This window comes from Marmota monax, unplaced genomic scaffold, assembly GCF_021218885.2.
Source record: "Marmota monax isolate L192 unplaced genomic scaffold, Marmota_monax_Labrador192_F-V1.1 WCK01_AAM20220418_F8-fsc00004, whole genome shotgun sequence".
NCBI lineage: Eukaryota > Metazoa > Chordata > Mammalia > Rodentia > Sciuridae > Marmota > Marmota monax.
Window position 1 is genome coordinate 30,078,246 of NW_026692881.1, and position 25,668 is coordinate 30,103,913.

General features: G+C 46.6%; 1 protein-coding gene across 3 annotated transcripts in view; it reads right to left on the reverse strand.

Moving 5' to 3' along the window:
* Gfra1 (GDNF family receptor alpha 1) overlaps nucleotides 1–25,668 on the reverse strand; it is a 194,029-nt gene that overhangs the window by 19,906 nt on the left and 148,455 nt on the right. For all 3 annotated transcript variants that reach the window (XM_046450303.2, XM_046450301.2, XM_046450302.2), the window contains 3 exons: nucleotides 13,584–13,693; nucleotides 10,839–10,973; nucleotides 6,925–7,106 (listed from right to left, as the gene is read on the reverse strand). In XM_046450303.2, the coding sequence (XP_046306259.1) occupies nucleotides 6,925–7,106; nucleotides 10,839–10,973; nucleotides 13,584–13,693 (427 nt within the window). The remainder of the gene's footprint in view (nucleotides 1–6,924; nucleotides 7,107–10,838; nucleotides 10,974–13,583; nucleotides 13,694–25,668) is intronic.

A 25,668-nucleotide genomic window follows, 5' to 3' on the forward strand; every position in this document is an offset into this window, starting at 1 on the left:
GCACCACATATAAATAAATAAAATAAAGGCCTATCAACAACTTTAATATAAAAAAAATTAATAAGCACATAATTAGACCCATAGAGTGCAGATATGGGAAGTTAGAAGAGCTCTGGGCTTTGGGGCTCAGCGGCTGGGCTGGTTCTGAAACAGTGTCCTTTCCACACTAACTATTATGTCACTTGTCCCCAAGGTCAGCACTGGCTAGAGATGCAGCAAGACCCTGGCAGACATGCACTCAGGTAACCAAGCCTGAGGAGAGCTGATAGTTCACAGCTCCAAGAAGCCGATGGTCAGGAGGGAGCCCCCAGGAGATGCCTGCTGGGCGCAGAGAGGCAGGATCTAGACCAGCTCCGATCCCTGGAGACCTGGTCCTTTCTCTAGTGTCCTTTGATTTCCTTTCCTTCTTGGCCTGGGGTCCAAAGACTATTCCACACCTTTGTTCCCTTCCATCCACGGGACTTTCTACACTGACATCTTAAAAATGCCAAGGTAATGTTCCTTTCAAACCCTTCTTACAAATGAAGAAGGCAAAATTTAAGAGCTCTATTCTAAGGCTCTAGGGCATCACATTGGTTAAGAGTATGGTCACTTCCCAAGCGCCAAGGGTTGGACAGTCCTTGTGCTGGAAACTTTGCGTATTTGCGCTGTTCTTTAATGCTCACAAGAACCTCAAAACCACTGTGTGATGATTCACACAGAGGCTCAGAGAGGGTAAGTAACTTGGCCCAGATCACACAGCACTGGGAGAGAGTCAGGATTCTCACTTAGGAGAGCCCAACAAAGTACCCATGGGGGCCAGCCCAACCCTACTGGGAGGAGGGAGTAAGACACACAGGGTAAGAATTGCCTGCTCTCTGTCAGGAATCTGGGATGGAAATAATCACCTCTCCCTCAGTCCCAGGGCTGCTCTCCCATGGGGCATCCTATGCAAAATCCTACCACCCTGGCCTCCCTCACAGTGCCTCTTCTCTGGTGGAAGATTAACGGGACGCCAAAGCACCCCATTGCTCTGCAAGCATAAATTGCAAGAAAAACATTTAGAATATTGATTAAGTGCTTCATGCTCGAAGATTTAAATTTACCTCCTGTATTTCCAGGATTAGCTGACATAATGGGGTCAGTCTGCCGGCACAAATGATTTACAGAGCACCCATTGGCAGCTTTCCTTTGAACACTCAACACTTGAAATTCTCACTTGGTCACGGACAGTGGAGTCCTGGGTATTTAGCAGGTTTGGATAATCACCACCTTTCTGCCACCTCTAGACTTTTGGGGTTTAGCTCCTGGCAAGAGTTTCAAAGCCATTCCTGGATTGGCCTGGCCCTATCTGGAACAAAGAGACTTTGTTTGGGTCTAAAAGAGGTCCTGGCGTGTGGAGGAGGGGTAGGGCTGTCCACATGTAGATTACTCCAATACTGTCATGCAGGACACGGAGGAGTCTTGCCCTCACCCTCCTACCTCCCGCAAGTGCTGGGTTCCATGCTGCCCAGGCTGCAGGAGAAGCGGGACACTTTTTGGAGAAGAGAAGGAAAGATTGGAGGTTGGCTGGGAGGCAGGAGGTGTGGACTAGACTGAAATCAGAGGTTTTCCACTCCAGGAAGACGCCCATCTCAAGTCCTGCTCCCCCACGCTTCACTACCATCCACACAAGGGGGCGCGGACAGCACTGTCCCTTCTGCAAACTCCACAGGGATAAGGAGGTCTGACCACCAGAGAAGACCATCTGCCTGTTGGGGTGCAGCAGGGGAGGGGCTGACCTGTGCCTCGCTGATCTGGGCAAGAAGCAAAGGCTGTCCACATGGATCTTGCCCTTACCGCTCCTAGAACCAAGCGAGCTGCTTTGCTAGTTCCAATCTAGAATGTTCTCCTAGAACCAAGCGAGCTGCTTTGCTAGTTCCAATCTAGAATGTTCGTTCCCATGAAAGCCCCAGTAGGATGAGGGGAACAAACCTAAACTCAGATCTGCAACTGCTGGCCCTCCCTGTCCCCCCCACAGGGGTGTTTTATTTGGCTCACAAAACAAAACCAAACAAAAGAACCTTTGTGGCTCACGCTGTTCACTACAACTCCTGCCGATGGCCTATGACGGCTGCTCTCCTCTAGCCGTCCTGCTGGCCCTGGTTCCGAGTGTTTGCCCTGTGACCTGTCACAACGCTTACAGGGGAAAGGGACGGAGACAGGAGTCATGGCAGCTGGGCCCAAGGCTTACTGCCCTCCTCACTGGGGAGTCAACCAATCTGGATGGAAAATATTCGTACAAAACACAACAAAAAACAGGAGGTGGGGTTGAGGCTCAGCGGTAGAGCACGCGTCTCACACGTGTGAGGTCCTGGGTTCGATCCTCAGCACCACATAAAAATAAATAAATAAAATAAAGGTATTGTGTCTAATTACCACTAGAAAATAGAATATAAAAATAACAAACAAACAATAACAATCAACAACAACAAAAGTCCTGCGTCTGTATTGAATGTGAACAGACTTTTTTCTCATTATCATTCCCAGATCAATACACTTTAACAACTATTTGAATGACATTAAGTATTATAAGCAATTTATAGATGCTTACATGGGAGGACGTGTAGGATGTATGAAAATATCGTGCCACTTTATGTAAGGGACTTGAGCACCCATGGATTTTGGTATCCTTGGGGGTCTTGGAACCACTCCCCTGCAGGTGTCAAGGGACAACTGTACTCTGCCTGAACATGGAAACTCAGGTCTACAAATGCCACATGAAATAGTCCTCCCGATAAGCCATCAAAGTTAAGCAGGACACCATGAGGCAAAAGGGAAATGTCTCCAGCACTGACTTACCTCTCCCAGGATGTTTACTTTAAATAAGTGACAAGTGCAGTCCATTTGGTTTAAATACCCAGCTACCAGACCACTCAAGTGTACAGATGATGAAGTAACTGGCAGAATTATTAAGGTTTCTTTGTTTTTCATGTGACTATTTTATACAAGTCAAAGGAATCTGCCGACAGTGGCGCAGCCTGGGTCGTGCTTGTTACTAATACGACTGCCAATTAATCCTGACATGGGTGCCCGGCGGGTTCCCCCAACCTGGTATTTTACCACCTCGGGGGGTCAGCACTTGGACATTTCCATGACATTTTATACTAATCAATCAACGTTCCTTTTTTCTTAAGGCAGAGCCTTTCATAGGAGTCAGACGAGCCATACCCAGGGCCACCCAGAGCTGCCTTAGATGTGCTGATAATAACGCATCGAGGCAGACTTCTGAAAATGTTTATCCTTATTTCTTCCCTTCTAAGGGCGAAATCTATCTCAAATGTTAAGACAGATATTCCAGGCCCCGAGAGTTTTCTCATATTATTGTATATTTTAAAACATTACAAGAGGGCGCCTCTCACGGGAAGTGAACTTTCGAGTTGCCAAAGATGCTCAACTGTCTTCAAATCTGTTAGCAACAGAGCCCGGGCTGGTCTCAGGCAGTCTATTTTGAGTCATGACATAGGTGGCTGTGACATACGCCATTCTAAGATATTTCTAGGACCTCCTGGAACATGGTAAGTCATTGGAAGACAGCAGGGCAGGCAGAGGAAGAGCCCCATGAGGCTCCTAGGAGCCCCGGGCTGGGCAAGAGCCCTAAATCAGCCACAGGACCATATTCTTGGGGTGAAGACCCTTCACACTCACCACTCTCATCCCCATGTACCCTGCTCCAATTCTCTGGCCTCAAATGATCCTTTTACATTCTTCGTATAAGTCACCCTACAAAAGGCCATCCAGCTACAAAACGTTTTTCTGGCAAATTTTCAGTCCTCCCTCCCAGACCAGAGGCATGAAGGAACCCGGAGTAAAGTGAGTTGGCACTGTCGTTGGCCCTGTGGCTGACCTTCAGGAAGAACCAGGGCACAGCTCTCGGGGTCCAGCTTCCCCCTCCCTCCTTTTCTATTCTCCGCTCCTTGCTTTCTGTTCCTAACTCAAAGACAGAGCCTTGGTTGTCCAAAGAGTCATAGAATAAGATAAAAGCACACTGGCCTTGGGACCATCCCATCAAAGAAATACTGGGATTTTGCTAAGCCACTAGCTTTTCTCTACCTTGGTCGCCCCATCTGTAAAAGGGAAAGATGCCTGCCACACTGGACTTTGGGGCCGCTGTAAGGAGTAAAGAGGAAAAAGCATTCAAAATGTTAGAAGAATAAAATACACGACCTATCTGTGCTCTCACCAGTATTCCCTGCACGCCTCAACACCCCATCCCTGAGCAGAGCACAGTATCCCAGCCAACTTGGTAGAGGGACTGCATGGCCAGATGACTCGGGATCAGGCATCCCATGGGACATTTTTAAAGGGCCATTCTGGAGTGTTCACCCTGCCTCAGTTAATCCTCTGGATTCTAGCAGCTGGCCACCCTCCTGCTCTGCAGACAGGAAGCTGAGGCCTGGGGAGGCTGGCACACTTGCTGGCCTGACATGAGCTTGGCTACAAAGCCCATGTCTCAGGAGTCAAGGTAAGGATCTGCAGGAGCCTGGAGACCTCCCTGGGAGCCAGATGATGCTTGGCCCATATGTATCACAGGGAAGAGAGGTGCAGCTGCCCTGACTCCTGGCCAGTCCTACTCCTCCATGCCCCCTCTGCCAAGAAGTTGAATGGCAGTCCTGGGATAAACACCAGGATTCAATTTTACTTTTGGTCCTCTATTTATGAAACAGAGTTCCTATCACTAACACAGGAAATAGAAAGGCACGGTTTCTTGGGAATAGAGCTCATGTGTTCCTCGATGTTGCCAGGGTAACCTGCCGTGGTACACACAGTCCTCTGGCAGGAAGGGGTGGCTGGGTAGATCTGTGTTGGAAGCAAAGCATGGGCTTGCATGTGTGGCCAAGGAGAGCTCTGTGCCATGGGAGTGCAAGTGATGGGGATAGACAGGGGCTGAGGACACATCCTGTGGCTGAGAGACTCTTCTCTGCTGATGGGGAGAAACAAGAATTTCAGGAAGTTTCCAATAGTGACTAATCCAAGATGTTCTCTGTTAACCTAGTCTGACCTTTCAAAAATCTGGACAAGATGTGTCACACCTACTATTCTGAGTTCAATGGGGAATGACTTTTTGTTCAAGTTTTTGCACACTCATCTCCATGTAGCTTCCAAAGCACAGAGGGACTTAATCAGCAGGCTGGAGGTGGCCTCTGCTGTCTCCCCTGTACACCTAGAAGTGTGCAGAAAAATGCTGGCTTTCCTGCAGCTGAAACTTGCCTTTCTTACTGGTCAGAAACTATCCCTAGCCCAACTGTTGTCACTTTATGATCCCAAGGTCCTATTCTTCATCTGGACACTTCTCTACCGACACCAGAATCTGAGCAGGCCCAAAGAGAATGAAGGATGACCTGTGAGGAAGCAGGCACGGAGCCCTGCCAGCTCTGAACAGATCTTGCTCCCTGCCTGATCCTAGAGCCACTTCTAGCTCGCTGGGCAGAAGTCACTTCCCTTCTCTGAAACTCAGGTTCCTGTTGCAGGATGGAGCAGTTTAGATGTCACAGGATTATTCCCCAAGCCACCTCCTAGCTCTGGTGTTCTGTGCATAGTGCTTTGGAGATGAAAAGGGCTCAGAAAATGCCTTAGAAATCTGAAGAGCTTCAGGTAGACCCAGGGCTGGGTGGTCCCCCGTCTGCCTTCTCCCGGGTTTTTGTGCGAGTGTCTCTGAGACTGTGTGTTGGGACAGGGATCTAGGAGAACCGAGGACAGAGACAAAGCTCAGATGAAGGGCATGAAGGAAGAAGAAGTGAGGAGAAACCAAAAGGAGTAGAACATCGTTCTCGACACTTTCTAGGGAACAAGGAGGCTGTGGGGCAAGATGGGATGGGGCAAAAGGGGGCTTCTGGCGAGAATGCAGTGGGGAAGGTGGGGATGGGGAGTGTACTTCAGGGACTGTGTGAGGTGACAGCACAGTGCTTCACACACAGGCTATGAAAATGTCCTTATCCTCAGCAAGGCAGGCAGCAGTCACCATGTGGTCACCCCTAACCAAAAAATACTAAAGGTCCAACCATGAAAAGAATGGATGCCCAGCTCGGCTTCCGTGGCCCACTAGCTCTGCAGACTTGAACAGAAGTGTCCCTTTTCTGGTGGTGTAAGCCCTTGTCCTCCAATGAAAGAACCAGGCTACAGACTCCTAGTAAGAGTGCTTCTCCCACAGCCTCCAGGAGGATGATCCTAAGAGGTGAGGTATGTGAGATTCCTTTGTGGACACACAAATAACTAATGTCTTGCCAAACAGCTGAATGCTCCTCACTAGGAACAATCAATAAAAGGCAGAATAAACCCTCTGCTTCTGACTACAGGTAGTTGTGGGTCTGCCCTTGTAGACCCAAAGAAGTTGCTAGGCCCTTCTGCACATGCAGGGTTTTGCAGGGCAGTACGTGGTTCCTCTTGCTGTTGAAGAACATTTGCTTTTGCTTCCTGAAGAAGCAGCCCATCCAGGACTCCACACTTGACCAGTGACACTGTCTCTGGCTAACTTTCAGAGACAGTCGCGCACCACATGTGATATGGAAATGCCCCCGATGGTGACAAACCCCAGAGTGCCTTTCATCTCAGTGTGCCGCTGCTCTATAGAGAACACAGAATCAGCATCATAAACAAAGTCAACCTAACTCCTTCACCAGCCTAACAAAACTTTAGGGACGCATCTGTACAGACCTCTCATTGTATAGGGCCAGATACAAAAGCCTTGAACAAAGCCACATACCCAGTAAATGCAGAGTCAGTCCCATGATCCATCTTTCTCTGTATGAGGTGTCATTATCTCTACGTTTAAAAACTCAATTTCAAGATTCACTTCTCAGGCAGCATTTGCCATCTCTTTTGTGCATTTTAGAAAATGAATCCATATGCCACCCTCCCCCCCTCCCAGAAGTGAATGCCAATAGGTATTCCAGAAGCAGTTCTCACCTGCAAATTTGCACAAGGCGGTAAAACATGCGTGGGGATTTCGTTCTCAGAGCCTGCTGGCCCCAGGGGCTTGTTCTTGACCCGATAGGCAGTGGTAGTGGTGGCAGTGGTGGTCTGTACTGGGAGGGCTGGCTGCCACACAGTCACATCGGAGCCATTGCCAAAGGCTTGAATTGCATTTTCTGCAGTAAAACAGGAGGAAATCCAATTTCAAAGTCAAGCAGCAAATGTAACAGGATACACACAGCCAGAGAAGCACACTAGAAATTCTGATTACGGCATTGAACTTCTCTGAACAAAACCCATCCATCCATCCACCCCATATGTACTAAGAGCCAGTCTTTGGGGTCAGGTGCTCAAAAATCAATTCAGCCATTAAACACTGAGTTGGACACTTAGCCACACTCCATGCGCAACAAATATTTATTGTGTTTCTATTTATGTGCCAGGTGCTGAGCAAGAGCTTTGCCCTGAAATACTCATCCCTCAAGCCCTTTGAAACCCAGACTCGGACCTGATACATTGGATCCTAACTGCCATTTTTTTTCCAAGAAAGTCCTTACACTTTGTCAAAATTCTATACTAAAAGCAAATTAATTAGTGCCTTTTTCTTTTAAGTACATTCCTAATCATGAGACTGAGGCAACTCAGAGGCAATTCAACTAATTTGGCAGGCAAAACGCAGCCAGTTTCTTTAAAAGAAAAATCTACCCCAAGCCTCATCAATATCTAGTGAAAATTTAAGTAAGATTATTTTTTTCCTTTCTGCTCCCAGTCTTCCAAACAAAATCTGCATAATTAGATAGGAGCAGCCCTGTTTAAATGAAAAGTTTAAAATGTAAAACTTTAAAAGCCTATTACAATTTCATGGGATTAGATTGTTTTTATGGCAAGAGTAAATTGGTTATGTGTTTTTCCCTCCCCAAGATGAATAAAAAACAGTTTTTAATCAGGTCTCCAGGGATTTGGCCTGGATTTAGGAATTTTTTTTTAATTTCATATTCATTGTATAAGAAATCAAACTCCTTCATTTGGGACCTGAATGTGCAAATTTTTAATCTACAACTCTTAGTTGGCATTTTTCTATACACAAGACAGAATAATTCAGGCCTAATCTTTCTCTTAGAAGTGACATTTTGTTCTAGAATTGTTATCCTTTAAGTTTGGCAAATTGGAAGCTTGTTTCCTACAACCTGACACTTTGGAAGGCTGTAAGAAACAGCTTCAAATTAATGTGTTTTTTTTTTTATGCTTCCAGCTATGCTATGGCTGAACGGGTGCACAGAACTTTGAGAAAGGGGTACGTAAGGACCAGTTTCCTTAAATGACCCCAGAACCACAACAAAAACCTATTTCTTGTTAAGATGCAAAGATTCAAGAGACTCCTGACCCATACTGAAGCTGCTGGTGCTTGGCCCAGCGTGCCTGCCCCGCCCAACCATGTCCCCATGTCGTGCTTGGCCCAGGGTGCCTGCCCTCCCTGCTCATTCATTCACCCAATGTTACTGGAATGTCTATCAAGTGCCAGGCCGGGCTCCACGTGCGAGGCACATGGATGTGAACAGCAGGAACAAAAGGTAGTAGTCCTCCCCCGACTGAATTTCTGGCTGTAAACCAGAAATACAGCAATAGAGTCAAGTTTGTAACAGAGATGGTGAGAAGGGCTTGGAGAAAATGTGAGTGAGGGGTGGGGGAGTGAGGAGCGCTGGGGTGAGAAGGGAAGTGGATATTTAAAGTAGTCCAGGGAGGCCTCCCAGAGAGGAAAGGAGGAGGAGGGAGGAGAGGAGGAGGAGGAGAAGAGGAAGTGGGAGGAGCAGGAGTGGGAGAGGTGGGGGAGAAGGATGTCTGAATAAAGTCTGGAGAGACCACCTGCCTCCCATTCTCCTCTCTTCCCCTTCCATGGGCCATGCACTTGACTTAAAAATAACTGTTTCCTTCTCCCAAACTAGAAGTAAACAATGGGTTGCAGTTGTGTTCCTGGCTGGGGAATTTGGGAGAGGTTTTGCTTAATCTGAAGATAGCAGAATTGGGTTTCTTCTTAAGGGTCACAATTGATAAATTTTAATTCCTTCTGGTTTAGGGCCTTATACAAAGACTGAATTCACAGTTCTCTGTCTTTGGTGCTCTGTGGCCCATCTAATCCAAGTATAAATGGAATGACTGAAAGATTCTGGCTGGCTTTGGCTCTCCTCGCTGCAGACCAAATGCATTTATTTTTATTGAAAAGTCATCAGCAATAAGATACCAGACTAGTCTACCTTTCACCAAAATGTTATTAAGCAGGGACAACTTTAATTTCTTTGTGGGGGAAAAGTTTTCCAGCCAGTGTGAATAAAATCTTTTCTCATGATGACTCTTGTCATTCCTTTGTCTTCGTTACACCTCACATCCACCAGAAGAGAGCAAGATGAGAGAGAGGCCTCCACGCTGGAACCGGATGCTGTGGGTCTGAATGTCACTGAAGAATCCAAAAGCTTCTCTTATTTTCAAAAGGACCAGATAAACTGATTCCAGCCACATTATTTGAACTACATTTTTGTGTGTGGGTGACTTATGCTTTTCTCTTCAATAAAGGAAAGGAGGAGGAGGATGTTTTAGATCAATGCTCAAAAGCTGTTTTGTAGTACATGGTAAATTGTTGGCTAATTCTTAAAAAAAAATCAGTCAAAATACAGCAGAGCATCATAGGGAAATTGTCCCTCTAGGACAAGGCTCTCAGCTGGATGTCTGAGCCTTGATTCCTAGAAATCTGACCCACCCCTCCCAGTAGGAAGACAGACCTGGACCCAAATGTACAGGGTTATGTTCTTGTCCAACAGTGCATGAACAAGGTTCTCAGGAGATAGGGGGCTGCACAAGAAACCAGGCCTTGGGTCCCAACTCTGTCACAGATGGTCTATGTGAATGCCAGGCTTTTACTCAGATGAAAGATGGATGGACAGATATAATAATTCCTACGCCTCCTAGGATGCTTGCGCAGAGTACAGAAAATGAGAGTGTGCATGAATTATACTCCCTGTAGCATTAATCTGAACACACAGAATGAATAAACAGTGGCTGTCACAAGAGTGAGTGCAATTTTCAAATATCTCAGCTGGATCATCACCCAGGGTGACTTAGGTGTACATGAGGGAGACCTGGCACTGTGCTTTTGGAGTTTGATGGATGCCCATGGTTCATATTCATTTCTCCATCCCTGTCCCTGTGGAGGACAAGCTTCCAAATTGCCTAAAGGACACTGCAATAATAACCAACTCTGCTTCCCAGCAGGAACCCCGCCCCTCCACCCACCAGCGCTTATCTGGTCTCCTGAGATCCCCGACATCGCTAGTCTCCTGAGCGCATCGCCAGCTTTCCCCACTCAAGATCTGCTGCTTCTCCTCTGAGCCAACCCTGAAAATCCGAGGGGCTATCGATGTCAACATTCTAATTTTTCCCAGAGAGTCCTTGGAGGCCTATCTCCATCCAATTTGTCTGAGCTTCTCACATTGTCTATTCCGCCCAGGTTTTCAGAACCTTGGGAACGGACTCTCAGCTGGCTGCCAAGATCAAAATTTGATCTGCGGCTAGAAGCGTTCTTTCCCACATAATGTGCAATCTCTTGATCTCTCGGGTTTTTGGATCCACAGTCTTGGCAGCACCCACTTCATCATCTACACGGTTCCCTGCTGCATGCATCATGCAGCATGTTCAAAAGGAGCTGGATTTACCATCAGCGACCAAGAAAAGGGACAGAGAGAGGGAGAGGGATGGACGGTGGTAGCAGACACAAGAAATAGAAGGTACAGCTCAAGCCTGGAGTGGGAAGAACTTGTGTGTGTTCACGTGCTTCTTATTTAAAACCAAAAAAGCAAAAAAAAAAAAAAAAAAAAGAACCCCCCCCCACACACACACACCAAAAAACAACAACTCACTAAGACAGGTATTGTCCTTGAAGAAGTTCAGAAATTTGGAGCACTCTTCCAGGTCATTCCCGCTGTTGCTGCAGTCACACCAGGGGGCCACACTAAGGCTACTGGAGTCTATGTAGTTGGGGGTCATGACTGTGCCTGAAAAAGTAAAAAAACAAGACATGTCATTTTCCTGTGATGATGTGGACTTTTCTGGAATTGAAAAAGAAGTAAGCGCTCCTCTGACAGAGAATGTGCCATGGATAATTACAAACGCGGTGTTTACTGAGTGGGAAATTATGTTAAGCAGTGAATTTTCTTGGCAATTTATTGTGAACACGTAAAATAGTTTACACATTTACTTAAAAAATTATAACAGAACTCCTTCAGCTGCATTTAGGGTATTTTTTTTCTCTCTGCACAAATGGTATGGATATTGTGGAGTTGCAGAGAATTAACTTGGAGTGCACGAGTTGCCAAATCCCCTGCGTTTTCTTGAAAATGTCATTAATCTTCATAAATAGATAGCACTTGGTGTGCGTATCTTAAAGATCCTTTTAGGGCTTTGAATCCACTTCCCTCAGAAGCAAATGGCTTCTGCAGCGTAACCCACAGGAGCTCAGAAGCCTCCAGCAGGCTCTGCTGCATCCCGGATGAACACAAATGTAGGTAGCAAGCCTCCCGCTCGCCAGATTCTCCACTGACTTACAGTCTTCCAAGTTGTGAAAGAATTGGAAACAAACAATGTACATTCTCTGAGCCCAGGGCTCCCAGAGTATTGTCTAATGTAAGAGAAATGCTGGGTGGTCCCTCCTGCTACATCTTGTGGGATTCACAACTTTCTGGTGAGGTTTCCATCAGCACAAATACACAATGCATTTGTATTTAATACAACCCAAATGTCTTCCCCTGGGTGGCTCACACCAGGCAATGCCCGCAGAGGCCAAGATGCTTTCTGCTTTTAGTTATTTTCAAGGAAGTACGAAGTCATAGGTGGTCAGTCATCCTCAGGATGGATCTGGTTCACAAACAGAAAAACAATTTTTAAAGCTCCTTGCGGTCAAGGGCATATTGTCTTGGCCCTGCATTCCTTGCTGACTCAGATTCAGTAAGACCCATGGTCCCTTAGCAGGAGGACTTAGCGTATAGCATGAAAGGGGTTCTAACTCCTCTGAGAAAACAACAGGCAACCCACATGCTGAGTGAGGGGGTTAAGGTCATTGCATGTCTGGGGCCCTAGTGGACCCGTGACTCATGGAGAAGCAGGAACAAGCTTTGGGTGGAAAGAGATTAGGATCCAATGTCCCAGAAACCCGCGTGGAAGGAGACATCCAGATCAGACAGAGAAATAATTTGGTCTGTAGAACACACTGCCTCTACCACTTGCTCCTCCATTTCATCCTCCTCAGGCTTGCATGGGGTTGCCAGGCCCAAGGATGATCTCACAGAGGTGTTGGCAGCACCCAGTCTCGGCCACTTGTGGCAGTCAATGAGCGTGTCCTCCTGGAAGGACACAAACTGATGTGTTAACAGCAATCTCATCTGGGAGAGAGGCTGTGGAATTTCCCATTGTATTCTGTTGGCTTCTCTGGTTTTGGTTTTCTTATAAATTTTTTCTTTAACAAATGAGTATATGTTAATTACTTTTGTATTTTCTCTTCTTATTTGTATAATTCCATATTTGGTAAGTAATCTCTAGTAGAGACTAACTTTATTAAGAAAAAGGAGAAAGTGAATCCAAGCTGGAGTACTGGCTTAAGGAAGGCCGGACCAAGAACAATGTGACTAATTGGCGAAGTAACGCCAAGGGAGTGTGGGTCCCCTTCAAAAGGTTGGGGTGACCAATGTGTCCAAAAGCAAGACATCTTACATTCAATTCCAACCCTGATTCTCCCAAACTCTCCTGCCAAAGACAATACTGACAAGGGGTTTGGTCTGTGCTCTCATTCTGGGTGGGAGATTCTTCTTGCTGGTGACGCATGTGACCCCGACACAGATGCCTGGCAGGAACATACACCCTGGCTGAGCCATCGCGCTCTGACAACTGTGATTTCTCTCACCCTTCCCGGCCTTCACTGTGTGTTCCTTCTCAAATGCCAGGCACAGCGGAGCCCTGACACCGAGGCTTCTGCTGTCCCTGGGGCCTGGGACTCTGGCCTTTCCTCTTGCTGGTCCCATTTATCCTGGGGCACAAGTTTGCCCATTTCTCTTCCAACACCCGCTGCCTTATTTAATTGCACTGTTCTCTTCGATGCTGGGAGAACATAGTCCTCCTAAAGCCTTTGGTCTTAAAAGACAGAGAGTACTGCTTATGCCATGAATAGTGTCATCAAGGGGGAAATATTGGCCTCAACGATGCCCCGCACACCAGGAGCTGAACACCAAGAACACTGATGGCAAGAAGCACCCCGATATTTAGGGATTTTATTTCCAATGGGCCATTTCTGAGAGACAGCTTTCCTGATTTTCCATATGGACTGGCTGCCTATTCCTTCTCTCCAGAGCTCCCTGGCTCTGTGGACTATGTTGGCCTTGCCCTCCTCTCCCCAGCCAGGCTTTCCTCTGACTGTTTGTCCTGTGTGGTCACTTCCCCAATCGAGTCACTTCCCTTGCCTTTGTGCTTGGTGAGTCCCAAAGGCCTGTTGTCAGAACCCAGCACAGAGGGCTCCTGGGAGATTTTCACCCACACAGACACCATCAGGCTACAGTGGAAAGGGTGTGGGTATTGTGGAGCCGGCTCTCCTCCCATGCCTCCCCCGCCCCTCTTACCAATCAGCCCCGAGTAGGCCAGGAGGCAGTCGGCGAAGTTCTCCTTCAGACAGCTGCTGACAGACCTTGACTCCGGCTGGCAGTTGGTAAAAAAGTCTGCAAGGCGAGATCTACGATAGACAGAAATGCAAAAATGTGCTTTTAAACATCCTAAGTCCCTGGGCTGGGAAGGGGTATTGCAGAGAGGGTGGTTAACAGGAGGGGGGAGGAAAAATAGTTGCTAATGTTTTAGCACAGGAGTATGACAATGGTTGACCACAACTGATTGTGTATTTCAAAATAGCTAGTCCTAGAGAGGGTTTTAAACATTCTTCACACAAAGCAATAATACATGTTTGAGGTGATAGATGTGTCCACTAATCTGGTCTGATCATTACACATTGGATACATTTATTGAAATATCACACTGAATCCCATAAATATGTACAATATGTATCAATTACAATATGTGTCAATTACATGAAAAAATACATATATTAAGGGGCTTGGGCGGTAGCTCAGCGGTACACTGCTTGCCTAGCATGTGTGAGGCACTGGGTTCCATCCCTAAAATGGTAAAAAATAATATAGGTGTGTGTGTATGTATATATGTATACATATATATACACATGCATAATATGTTAACATATATAATGTATATATTGAGAAAGATTCCTACACACATGTGTATCTATGTATATGTGTATGTGTATGTATATATGAACAATCCTAAGACTAATTTAATAATTCTCCTTGATTCCTTTGTTGAGAAGCCTCTCTACACACACACACACACACACACACACACACACACACAGAGAGAAAACATGAACTATTAAAACACTGGCATCTTTTCTACACAACTTCCCTCCCCTCCCCCAACCCTCATCCACCTGTGTGTATCTGCTTATTTGGAGAGAAGTCTTCAGGGCCTATAACTGGAGAATCCAGAGGCTTTGAAGTTTCCATTCAATATTTATTTCTGACTAGACTTATTTGCATCTTTAGGAAATGTGCTTCTCTACACACTCACCGGAGATCCACAGTGGGAAAATATTTACTTTATACAGAAACATGTTCCTGGCATCAAAATAGGATCCTACAGCCCATCTGCTCCCATAATTCCTCCTGGCTTCAAGAATGCATGTGTCTCGTAAGTCCTCCCTGGGCCCAGGGCATAGTGATTTATCCCGGCCCAGTGGCACCGAGAAGCTCGCCTTGGGGAACTGAAGTGAAGGACAAGAGGGCAGTGAGGCTCGCTGGGGTGTTTGGAGGCTGTGTCTGCACTTTGGGAACTGTCCAGGGGCTGGCGCAGTCCACCAGAAGCCCTGGGTGGCAGGGAAGTTGCAGGGTTCCAGAAGTGGAGAGAAGTCACGGACCCACGAGCCTGGGGAGGAAGAGGGCTCTTTTTGGCCAGTTGGCCATGTCTCAGTCTGAAGAGGGTATTGTTGGAGAAATCCTGAATGAGAACTGGGCCACCTCTGAGGTCATCTCAGCAGACAGCAGTTCTGTTTCTATGGGAGGACACAATGGACTTCAGGAGAATTTAAATTACCTGGCAATTACGGGAGACAATGGGAGGCTGACTGGGTTTTCTTGTCTTCAGCTCACCGAGCTGGCTACCCACATACTGTGCTGTTTTTACTATTTTCAACCCAAGAAGCCCCATCTGCCCGGCATACTCAGACTCTATGACACCAAAACGCTTGGGTTGGTGGGGCTCAGCAGGGCAGGGTGTATGGAGAATCATAAGGGTTTGCACAGACCTGTAGGAAGCATATTTATGCCCCTTTTCTACAATTTCACCTAAAAGTGGTACTCAAAGGCCTGAGGACTGGTCCAAGCTCACAGAACACACAGTGAAGGCCGGGAAGGGTGACCCCATGGTGTTCCTGTAGTTCTCTTTTGCAAGAGACCTTATCTGCACCAATCTGGGGAGCTCTGTGTGTTCTGGGTACCTAGCCCATCACAGTGAGTCTCTGCGGCAGGTTCTAGAGGCCTGCTTCATTTTCTTCGCATGGTGGCTGACACTTCTTAGGCCTTTTATAAAGATTCCTGATCAGGGCCATGCGCTGAAGCTAAGTGGCTTGGCAAAATCCTCCCAATGAGGCTCACCTGTGAGCGGAGGGTTTGCCTGGATCTTAACCACAGCCTGTCTTGCTGGTGTTTTCTGCCTTTAACTGAACACACTGAAGGATACAAAACCTGTCTATTTTCTTTTGCCTGGTTAAAGGATTTGTTTTTCAGAGGAAATCCCTAAAGATGGCTCAGGCTTACTCAGCTGGCTCCAATGGCATCCAGCTTGGATTGAGTATTAATTTGAGAAGAATTTTTCTGGTCATGAAAGTTAATGATCTAGGGGTGTTGGGCTCCTAACACTGCAAAGGCCAACGCAGTCCAGGCAGCTGGGGCTCCAGTTCTGCACACAAGCTGGCCACTGAATAGCTCTCTGACCCGGCAGCCCCTCGTTCCTGGTCTGTCCCTTGGAGACACAGTTCCTGTTTCTCAGAGTCTCTCAAGCAGACTATTAAACGAACAACAGTGTGATGCGGATTACTGTCCTTGGGCGCAGGGCTAATGCCACCAGACTCATTTGGTTTAACAACCTCAGAATTGACTCACAATTGGACTCCAGAATGAAAGGCTAATTGAGTCAGTCTGTTGCAGAAAGCAGAGGCCCAATGGGGAGGATACCGTGAAATACAGAGCTCTGAGCAGAACCCCAGACGGCTGCATTTTAGGAGGAGAGGGCAGGCATGGATCCCAACCGCAAGGATACAGCCATCGAATGGGAAGAGAGGGAGCACCGGGAGGGAGGGAGCTCTGCTAGGACACCCACACTTGCAGGATTCTAGCACATTTGGCCTGCCTCCCCGGGTATTTACACTTGGAGACATGGTGATCGCATTATGGGATTCCCATTTTACAGGAGGAAAAACTGAAGTAAGACGCTTGCATGGTGGTGTGCTGGAGCCAGCTCATGACTGGCTAGTGGGTCAATTTTGAAAAATTTTGCAAGTTGGTTGACATCACAGTGGGGCTTGCAAGTACCATGGCTGGCGTGACTTTTACACACTGGCAATCAGGAAATGCTCCAAAGCAGGGATTTGTGGCGTTCTCTGGGAACACATTGTTAACTGTCAACTGGCACAATCCTGTTGAAGAGCCCCGCGTGACATAGTCAATCCTGTGAGTAAAGCATGTGTCAGGTGTCGGGTGTTGAGTCCCAGCCCTTCTGGGACAGGTTTCTCCTATTGCCATGGTGCTGAATGAAAGGGTGTGGTACAGTGAGCGTCCAGACTTTGGTGCTTTCCAAAGAACAAAAACAGTGACCCCAGCCCCCAGGGTTCTTCCGTCCCAGCACCTCCCCCACCAGTCCTCCTACAGTAAGTACAGTGCAAAGGGTTCCACGTTTTGACAAAGCATCTGGGTTCTCCTGTCCCAGTGACTGAATGATGTGTTAAGTGCTTGTAATATAATGATGGAAAAGGCCCTGAACCTGGACTTAAATAACCAGCAGGCCAGGTGCCAACAGAAACAAGAACAGGATTAAAATAGTACAGTGGCTAGTTCCTGATAAAAGGTAAGGAAGGCTGCTAATATAAAGAAGACCAAATAAGAGGGAAGAATTCAGTAGCTGTTAGGTAGCTTTTATAAACCTTATATTTCTTTCTTGACAATCTAATGAGGTGCAGTACTATTATTTTATTATCCTAATTGTACATCCAAGTAAACCAAGGCTTAGAAAGGCTAGACTAGAGGAAAACAAAGGAGTAGATCGAGGATTTAGAGCCCCACATTCTGACTCCACCACTTAAGCTCCCAACGCTCCACAGCTACAGAAGGTGATTTCAGCAAGGCTGTGATCTGGGGACTAAGCCAGGAAAGATGGAGAGGATTTGTCAGGCAAAGGTGGAGGAGGGTGCTGCAGGCAGAAGGAAGTATCGTAGGATAAAGTAATCATCTAAAATAATCCCAGGTCACAATAATGGAGTGTCTGTGTGTGCCAGGCACAGCCTGAAGTTTCTGACCTGTATGCACACATCCAGCCCTCATGACACCCTTGTTAGGTGATGTTATCCGCCCCATTGTACAGATGAGAAAGCTGAGGCCCAAAAAGAGTAAGTGACTGTCTCCAGGTTGTAGAGCTTGGCAGGGGAGCTGGAATGTGGCCACGTTCCATCTGACTCAAGTTGGAGATCATTCTTCACCACTACACTCACCACGTGCCTCATCAAAAGTCCTGCTAGTCATTCCCCAAGGATGGCCAGGGCAAGGGATGCAAATGAAGACTGATGGGAGATGATGCCCAGCAAATCCTTGAATGACCTAAGAGTTTCGATTTTGTCCCAAAGGCAGTGGGAGCCACTGAAGGATTTAGAACCCAGAAGTAGCATGATCAGATTTGCATATTAGGAAGACTTGGATCTCTGGATTATTCAGCAAAGACTTGATAAGGACCTGCTCTGTGCCTTCACTGCTGGAGCAGCCAGGGGACAGCAGGAAATGGCGGGAGGCAGGAGGACAGTATCCTAGGAGACTATAGTCAGGAACCAGAGCAAAGCATGGAGGGCCAGAGGGAAGGAAGACAGGAGGATGTGTCAAATGGAGGGATCTGCAGATGGGGCTGCAGGAAGGAGCTGGCGGAGAACCAGGTTGTGTACAACTCAGCAGACAGCTTTGTTGTGGCAGAAAGATGGAGGATGAGTTTGCAGGGAAGATGGCGGGGCTGGTTGAAGCTGTGTGGAGTGCATGGCACCCTGGGGACCCAGGAGTCTAAAGGGTTGTTAGAGCTCTGGCTCCTGCATCTGCCCAGTTGCCAACCACTACCTGAGCACCTACTGTATGCACAGCCCCCACTGCCCAGGCCAGGCCCTCAGGCACTCACTCCCCCCCTCCCCCCCTGGCTTATGAATCATGCTGTAATTGGTTTCAGTAGCTACCCTGCCTGGGCTGCCGGGATCCAAACAAGGAAGCTTAAACGTCCAGCATGGGATTAACAAAGAAACTCCACAATTGGATTTCTTCTGGAGACACGAGATCTCCATGACTACAGCAGTGATGAGCTCTGATTGTTTTTCTCTGAGAAAATGAAAAGGAAATGAATAGGCACTAATGTAGAAATGTATCACCCTCAGAAAGAGAAAATCTCCCACCCTTCAAGAGGAAGAGAAGGCTTCCAAGATGGCCTTAGGAAATCTGCAAAAAAGTGGTTTACACAGAAAATATCATATTAAGGGACGCACGCTGCTAACTGGAAATAGAAAAATGATTATAATGATAAAATCTAGGAGAGCCTTCAAAAACGGCAGATGGTCTTTTGACAGTGTGTGGGGGGTCATTTACCTACATTTTCTGTGGCTGTTTTAGGAAAACAGTGTTATAGAGAACAGGTAAAACACATCCTAGTAATACCCAGTGGAACTCATCCTGGATTATTGCAATCCTTTAACTGTTTTTCCAGAATAAATCCCGTACTTGGACATGAGCCATGTGGTTAGTGGAATTGAGCCTGGACTAAGAATTGTGAGATCTTGAATGGGATCCAGGCTCAGACACTAATTAACCAGAGTTCCTGAGAATGTTGCTTAACTTCTTAGCCCTAGGATTTCCCTTCTGAAATCTCAAAAATACAGTTTATGGGACATTCCAAGCTGCCTTGAAAAACAAAACCTAAAACCACTTTTGTTTTCAAAGCATTATTATTGTTCTATTTTGTCATTAACCTAAGATTCCAGTGTCAAGGCATTTGGTTTCTTTTGAGTCTAGAGAACAAGACTTTTCCAGGGAACCCCTCAACTCACACATAAGACAATGGAGAAAGCTAAGCACCTGCTCTGAGTCCCTTGGCAGGGGGCCGCAGGAGGCATTTGCTAGAGGAGGGCCTGCCACCTGTCTGTAAAAGCCCTGGAGGTGACACGGGTGAGAGGCTGCTTGATTTTAATTTCCCAGGGATTTTATTGAGTATCAAGTGTATACTTGCTCTCCTTTGCCACCATTGATTAGACTGCTCTTCAAAGACTTCCTCTCATGTCCACTGCCTTCAGAGATGGAGCAGGCACTTGGAGTGTCACCCAGGAGCACATGGGGGCCAGAGCATGCAGATGGGACTCTGCACAGGATGAGAGTCGGTCAGTAACTTAGGCTCCCCTTTCTGCAGGGGTCTGCTGGATCCCACCAGTGCCATACGGGACTACAGGGACTCCATCACCCAGTACAAACCCAGACCTTGGGGATGAATCCCTTTATTGATCAATTTCTGTAAGAAGTTACTGGAGTTTTTCTCTGAACCCAGTGAGAACATTAGGACTTCTGAGTCTTGGGTTTCAGTTCAAGTCATTTGGTTTATGAAATCTTTTCCACTGGTCTGTTCAAGGAAGCCAAGTACAACAGGTAAGAATGAGCACAGGACCAGGGGCCCCCGGTTCTAATCCAGCTCCACCTGTTAGGCTCTTACTCCTTAGCACATTATTTAACTCTCTGAGCCTCAGTTTTTTCATGTGGGATGTGGAGCCAATGCTATGTATAGTCACTTTAAACGGCTTCAGTGAGTTTTAAATGACAATTAACAGAGCTCCTTGGATACACCAGTTGCCCAGTAGAATTTTACTCCCACCCCTTCATCTTTTCTTCCATTTATCACAGCAGCCCTTATCTTCCCTCAGTAGAACAGACCACATCTGTGTTACCAAAGGCATCCACTGCGACCAAAACCAACTTGAGAAGTCCAAAGCCAGGAATCCTGTTGTGTTATTTACAAACCTCCCAGTCATAGGGACTCATAAAATAAAGGCATTTTAAGAAAAGCTACTTTTCCCCAGGGGTGTAGAGGAAAAAAACATATTTTTTTTTAAAAATGATGAAATATCAGTAAGTTGGTTAATACTTCTAATATCTTATGCAGAATAAAAACAACTTGAAAAACATGCTGCTAATATTAGCAAGGGGATGATGAAGCTGGAACACTGGAATGGTAATTGTCTGGTACAGTGACACAAAACAGATTTCTCCTCTTTCTGTTTTTAGAAAATTACCTTAGCCCTTTTCTCCAGCAGCCTGCTGGCGCACACATCTGGAAAGCATCTTTTGGGAATCAGAGCCTGTATTAAATATATTTTGTGGGGGGTGTTATTTTGCATTGCTGTTCCTCACTTTGGGCTGTGCATTCTGGCTTCCTGCAGCGGAGGCCTAGTGTCTGTCTGGGAGCAGGTTGTGGAGCTCAGGGGCTGAGCCCTGGTCTGCTACCTCATGGACGTGTATGTGGGAGAGGAGCAAGCAGTATGGCTTCTCCTGAGCAAAGGCCCCGGGGCAGACCCACACACTCCAGGTGCCGATGTACAAAGCTCCACGCATCTTGTGTTCCTCAGTCCCTTAACTTGGGTTCCCACTCATGGTAGGATTATTAAAGCCAGACAAACTGATACACCACGAGTGGTGACTTGGCCAGACAGCAACCACATGTTGTTGGGAAAGAGCACTGAAAGGTCCAAGAAGCCTCCAAGACGGTCCTAATGCCTTTGCTTCTGGCGACAGGAAGGACCCTGTGGCCAAGTAGAGATCGTCACCTGTTCCCTCCAAATCCCTGCTAAGGTCATCCTGGTACTTGGGATTCTCCAGAGCATATAGCAAAACCCTGGGGACACCTCGATGGCTGCTGCTCCTCTGGCTCCTTGGCAGCTCCTGGCTACAACGGTTCTCCTTGTAGTCTGCCTGGCATGTGGGTCACAGGAGGCTATCCTCACTGTGCTCTGGGCCTTACCCCCTCAAGCTCTGACAAAGCCTCACCTACTGAGGAAGGTGCTCAGGTACTGCAGGGGGTTCTTGCAGAGGGTTGGTCCATGCATCCTGCTTTGGGCATCTCTCCAGGTTGAGCGTTCAGCAAGAGCAAGCTGCAGGGCGGAGGTCGCGCTTCCTTAGCCTTTCTGATTATTCATACTGCACTAGGCCCCCTAGAGAAGCCCAGACATCACCTGATCAATCTCAGGATCCCTCTCGGAACCACCCTGCATGAACACTGACAGCCATCCGTCAATGTTAACCAGGCAGTTAACAGGCCTTGACAGTGACTCTCACCTGGCAAATTTGAAAAGCAATTCCTGGGCGTTGGCAAGGGAATAGTCTGACTTAGAAGGGGCTTTCAGCATCCGCTGATCAGATGCCCCAGAACTGCCCTTCAGCCAGGACTCCTGCTCCACCACCCTCAGCCAATCCTTCCCAATGCACAAACTAATGGTTGCAGTATAAGCAAATTGTAAGGAGTAATGGGAACATGGAAGGATCACGGACAACCCCATACTCCATCTCCAAGGCAAATAGAGCTGTTTGTGTTACCCAGGCCACACCATGTTCATTAATGCAGAAAAGCTAGCTTTGTCGGTTCTTGTTTTTTAGCTGAAGAAATTGAAGATTTTCTGGATGATGAAACCATCATAAAGTTCTCAGCTATACAACAGTCTGCTGGGATGACTGCAGGTGACAAATACATTAGAACTCCTTAAGAGTAAATTGTATCCAATAAGCTTTTGATGTTTCTGCAGGGAAAAATTTGTAACTTTATAAATTTAAACATTTATAAATGTTTATAAATTTGTGACATTTGGCCACAAGAAGCAGCAGACATCAAGATGTTCCATCCATCTTTCACCAGTAGAACCACACCTTAAAATTCCAGGCCAACAGGATGGAAAGTCACTTTCTAGAGAATTCTACAGGCCCTTCCATCCTCAGGAGGGAATTTAAGAAGTTGCCTCATCTTGTCCTGGAACTCTAAAAAGCTCCATGTCAACTGCTCAGGAACCCTGGGAGCAAAGATCACCCACTACACCCACTGTGTCTTCATTAATTATTTACACCCACCCTTGCTTTCTGAAAGGATTTCGAGGTACATTCAGATGTGGCTGCAGTCAATAGAATCAACGTCAATGCTAGGGAGGAAACTGGGGGCTACAGGAAGATAAGATAGAGGAACAAACTGCAAACATCTTCTGGCTAGATGAAAGCTATACATGTGGGCCTGGGCTTTCTAGAAATCACAGGGAATAGAGGTTAAATAACTCCTTCCACAATTCATGATATTCTGAAAAATGGAAAGAAGACAGATGCAGAGGAAAAAACCACCTGTGGTAGAATACATACCTTCCTTCAGGGCATCTCTGGTCCCCAGAGATGTCTATAAGGTAATCTCTGGAACCTGAGAATGTTACCTAACATGGCTAAAGGGACTCTGCAGATGTGACTAAGGTTATAGTTCTGGGGGGAAGGGAGGTTACCCTGAATCATGTAGGCAACAATATAATCATAAGCATCCTTCAAAGTGGAAGAGGGAGGCACACAAAGAAGTCGGAGTGCACCATGTGGAAAAGTCTCAACAAGCTCTTGCTGAGTCCGAAGAGGAAGAGGAGGGACAAGCTGAGAAGCAGAAGAAAGAAAATGAATTCTCCCTGTGCCTCCAGAAGGAACTCAGCCCTGCCAATGTCTTCATTTCAGCCCGGTGAGACCCATGGTGGACCTACAGACCTACAGATCTGTAAAGAATAAATTCATGTTGTTTAAAGTCACCATTTGTGATAATTTGTTAACAGCGGGACTAGAAAACCAACCCACTACTAATCAGCAGTATACAGTAGGGGTTTTGAACAGAGTATTTTAAAATGGACTAGTGCTTAAATTTCAATTAACCACTCACAAACCATGATATTTGAGGCATGTATTTTAATTTCTCTGAAGCGTAATTTACTAGTCTGAATGACAGCAAGTCCTTCAAATGTTACCAGAAGGGTTGGGTACACCTGGCCCTGGCACCTGGTAACAATTTACAACCATTCCTGGTCCGTATGTGAGGACAGAACCTCATAAGTGCTGGTTCTTCTTTCTCAGCCCAGAGGCTTCACATGGAGCTTGGGACCTCTGTGAAGTGCCAGGGTTCAGATGACCACACTGGTATTTCTTCTAGAACTCATCTGCTAATAACTCTGATATGTTTTATTCTGAGGCCACCGATCCATGGGTTCATGTGCTCAGTGCAGTCATGATTAGTACCAGAAGTCCATTGAGGCCAACGAGATTTCTCCTGGAATCTCCCAACCTCCTCGAGCAGAGCAGTGCTTTTCATAGGTTTATGGGACCATCGCCCAGGAAAACAAGCGGTTCTGACACTCTGCCCTCTACTGTCTGGCGACTGAAGCCCCAGGCCTGTGTTATTAAAAGGAGCGCTGACCATTTTAAGAAGGAAGCGTGGAGGTGGCAATTTAGCATCTTGATGTTTACAGTCAGAGAAACTGAACTCTAATGAGCTTCAGCAAAAATTGGCAAACTAGAAGTTATCCTAAATGCTGCTTCTTTCAGTCAAACTTGGATTCTCTGGGGTTCCCAGTAGATGAAAAATTAAAATTCACAGGCTCTCTTGACGTTAATAAATTTGCAAAACCCCTACCTTTGCCCCTGCCCCCGAAGGACAAGCACTAAATAGCTTTCTGGAGCCTGGGCCTCCCACTCTGCCCAGCGGAATGTTAATTCACCTGTCTTACATTAAAGATGCCTAGTTTCTGGGTGCTCTGGGTAGGGTGGGGGGCAGGGAGGCGAGTGCATGTCTGAATGGCTAACGACCTACCCTTCCCGAGCAAACTTTAAACAGAAACATATGAAAATAAGATCCCCTATTAATCTTTAATGGGCTTGCAAACTTCCTAAGGAAAATTATATTCAACAGTAAATATACACTAGGCCATTTTTCTTCTAGGCAAGTTGTTTTAAAGTCAACAGAGACTTTGAGCTTAGCAAACAACTAATCCCTGATATCTTCCTTCCTAGATAGGGTGTAGAGAATATCACTATTGCTCAGGAGGCAGGGAATTGTGGCGTTGTACATCGAAAGAATAAATCACTCCGTTGCCACTGGATGATAACTCTCCGCTTTTCTCAAGAATCCACAGCTCTTCTTAGGAATCCATTCTTATCTTTAACATCCTCTCGTCAACAGCACCCCACGTCCCAGCCCCATTTTCTACATTTTATCTAAAACTTCCACAGCAGCATTTAAAACTATATTCCCCCCACCCCTGGATTTTTCCCTTCAAGGACAAAGGAGCTGTTTCCACAGTTCATACGAGCCATTTCATAGACACTGGTCCCTCAACTACTGTGCCTCCTGGTGATCCCAAGGCTTATCCTGATCCATGCATAGAGACCTTAAAGGTCCCCTCTGGTCCCTCCCTGCAAGTCTTGCTGGCTCTGAGCTCCGAGTGGTGTCACCTTCCACCCACATTTCTCTCCATCACTATTTTGTGTCTTCATTTTGTTGACACTGTTGCCCATGCAGCACAATGTAAATGCTTTGTAAAGATCTGCTGAGTGAATGAATGAGTGAATGTGTCTGAGTTCCATACACCATGGCACCGGTCACTTCCTGGCCAAGTTTCAGCACACGCATCTTGGTGTTACAGGTTTGACAACGTAACAGGTGCTGATGAAGAAACAGTAGCCCAACTAATCGTTCCAGCACTGTAGGAACAACTCTGCTGACTTAGCACCTGTCACAGACCATGTTACTGCACCAGCTCCAGTCATTTAATAAATAGGGACCTTCCTAGACAGATTAGCCTTATTCCACTGGTGAAGACACTGAAGCCAGTGAGCTCCACCACCAGCTGGAACTGGAGTTAGGGCCAGCTATGGAAGAGAAGCCCACGGACTCTCAAGCTCATGCTCACCCCACGGCACTGAAAGAGGAATTAACATTTGATCTTTTCACTGCAGTTCTTGGTCTTCCACCGCCATTTTGATGTGAATTTTGTGTTCGAGAAGCCCAAATCTGATTTAGGTGGATATAAGTGATCTTTACTAGGCCCAATAAAGTGTAATGACAGAATTAGTGGGCATTCTTTTTGTTTAATAGTGCGTGCAGTTTAAAAACATAAAAATAGAATATCTGCTGTAACTGTTCAGTAGGGCTCAAATGCTATTCCCAGACATTGCTGTGCAGAGAGGTCTTCCAGGGCCAGGCCTTGTCTCTCCAACAGCCCCCTCCCCAGGCTGTATGCATGATCAGTACCAGATGGCATGGAAGTCAAGAGGTGGGGGGACCAAAGTCTGTCCCCACACAGGAAGA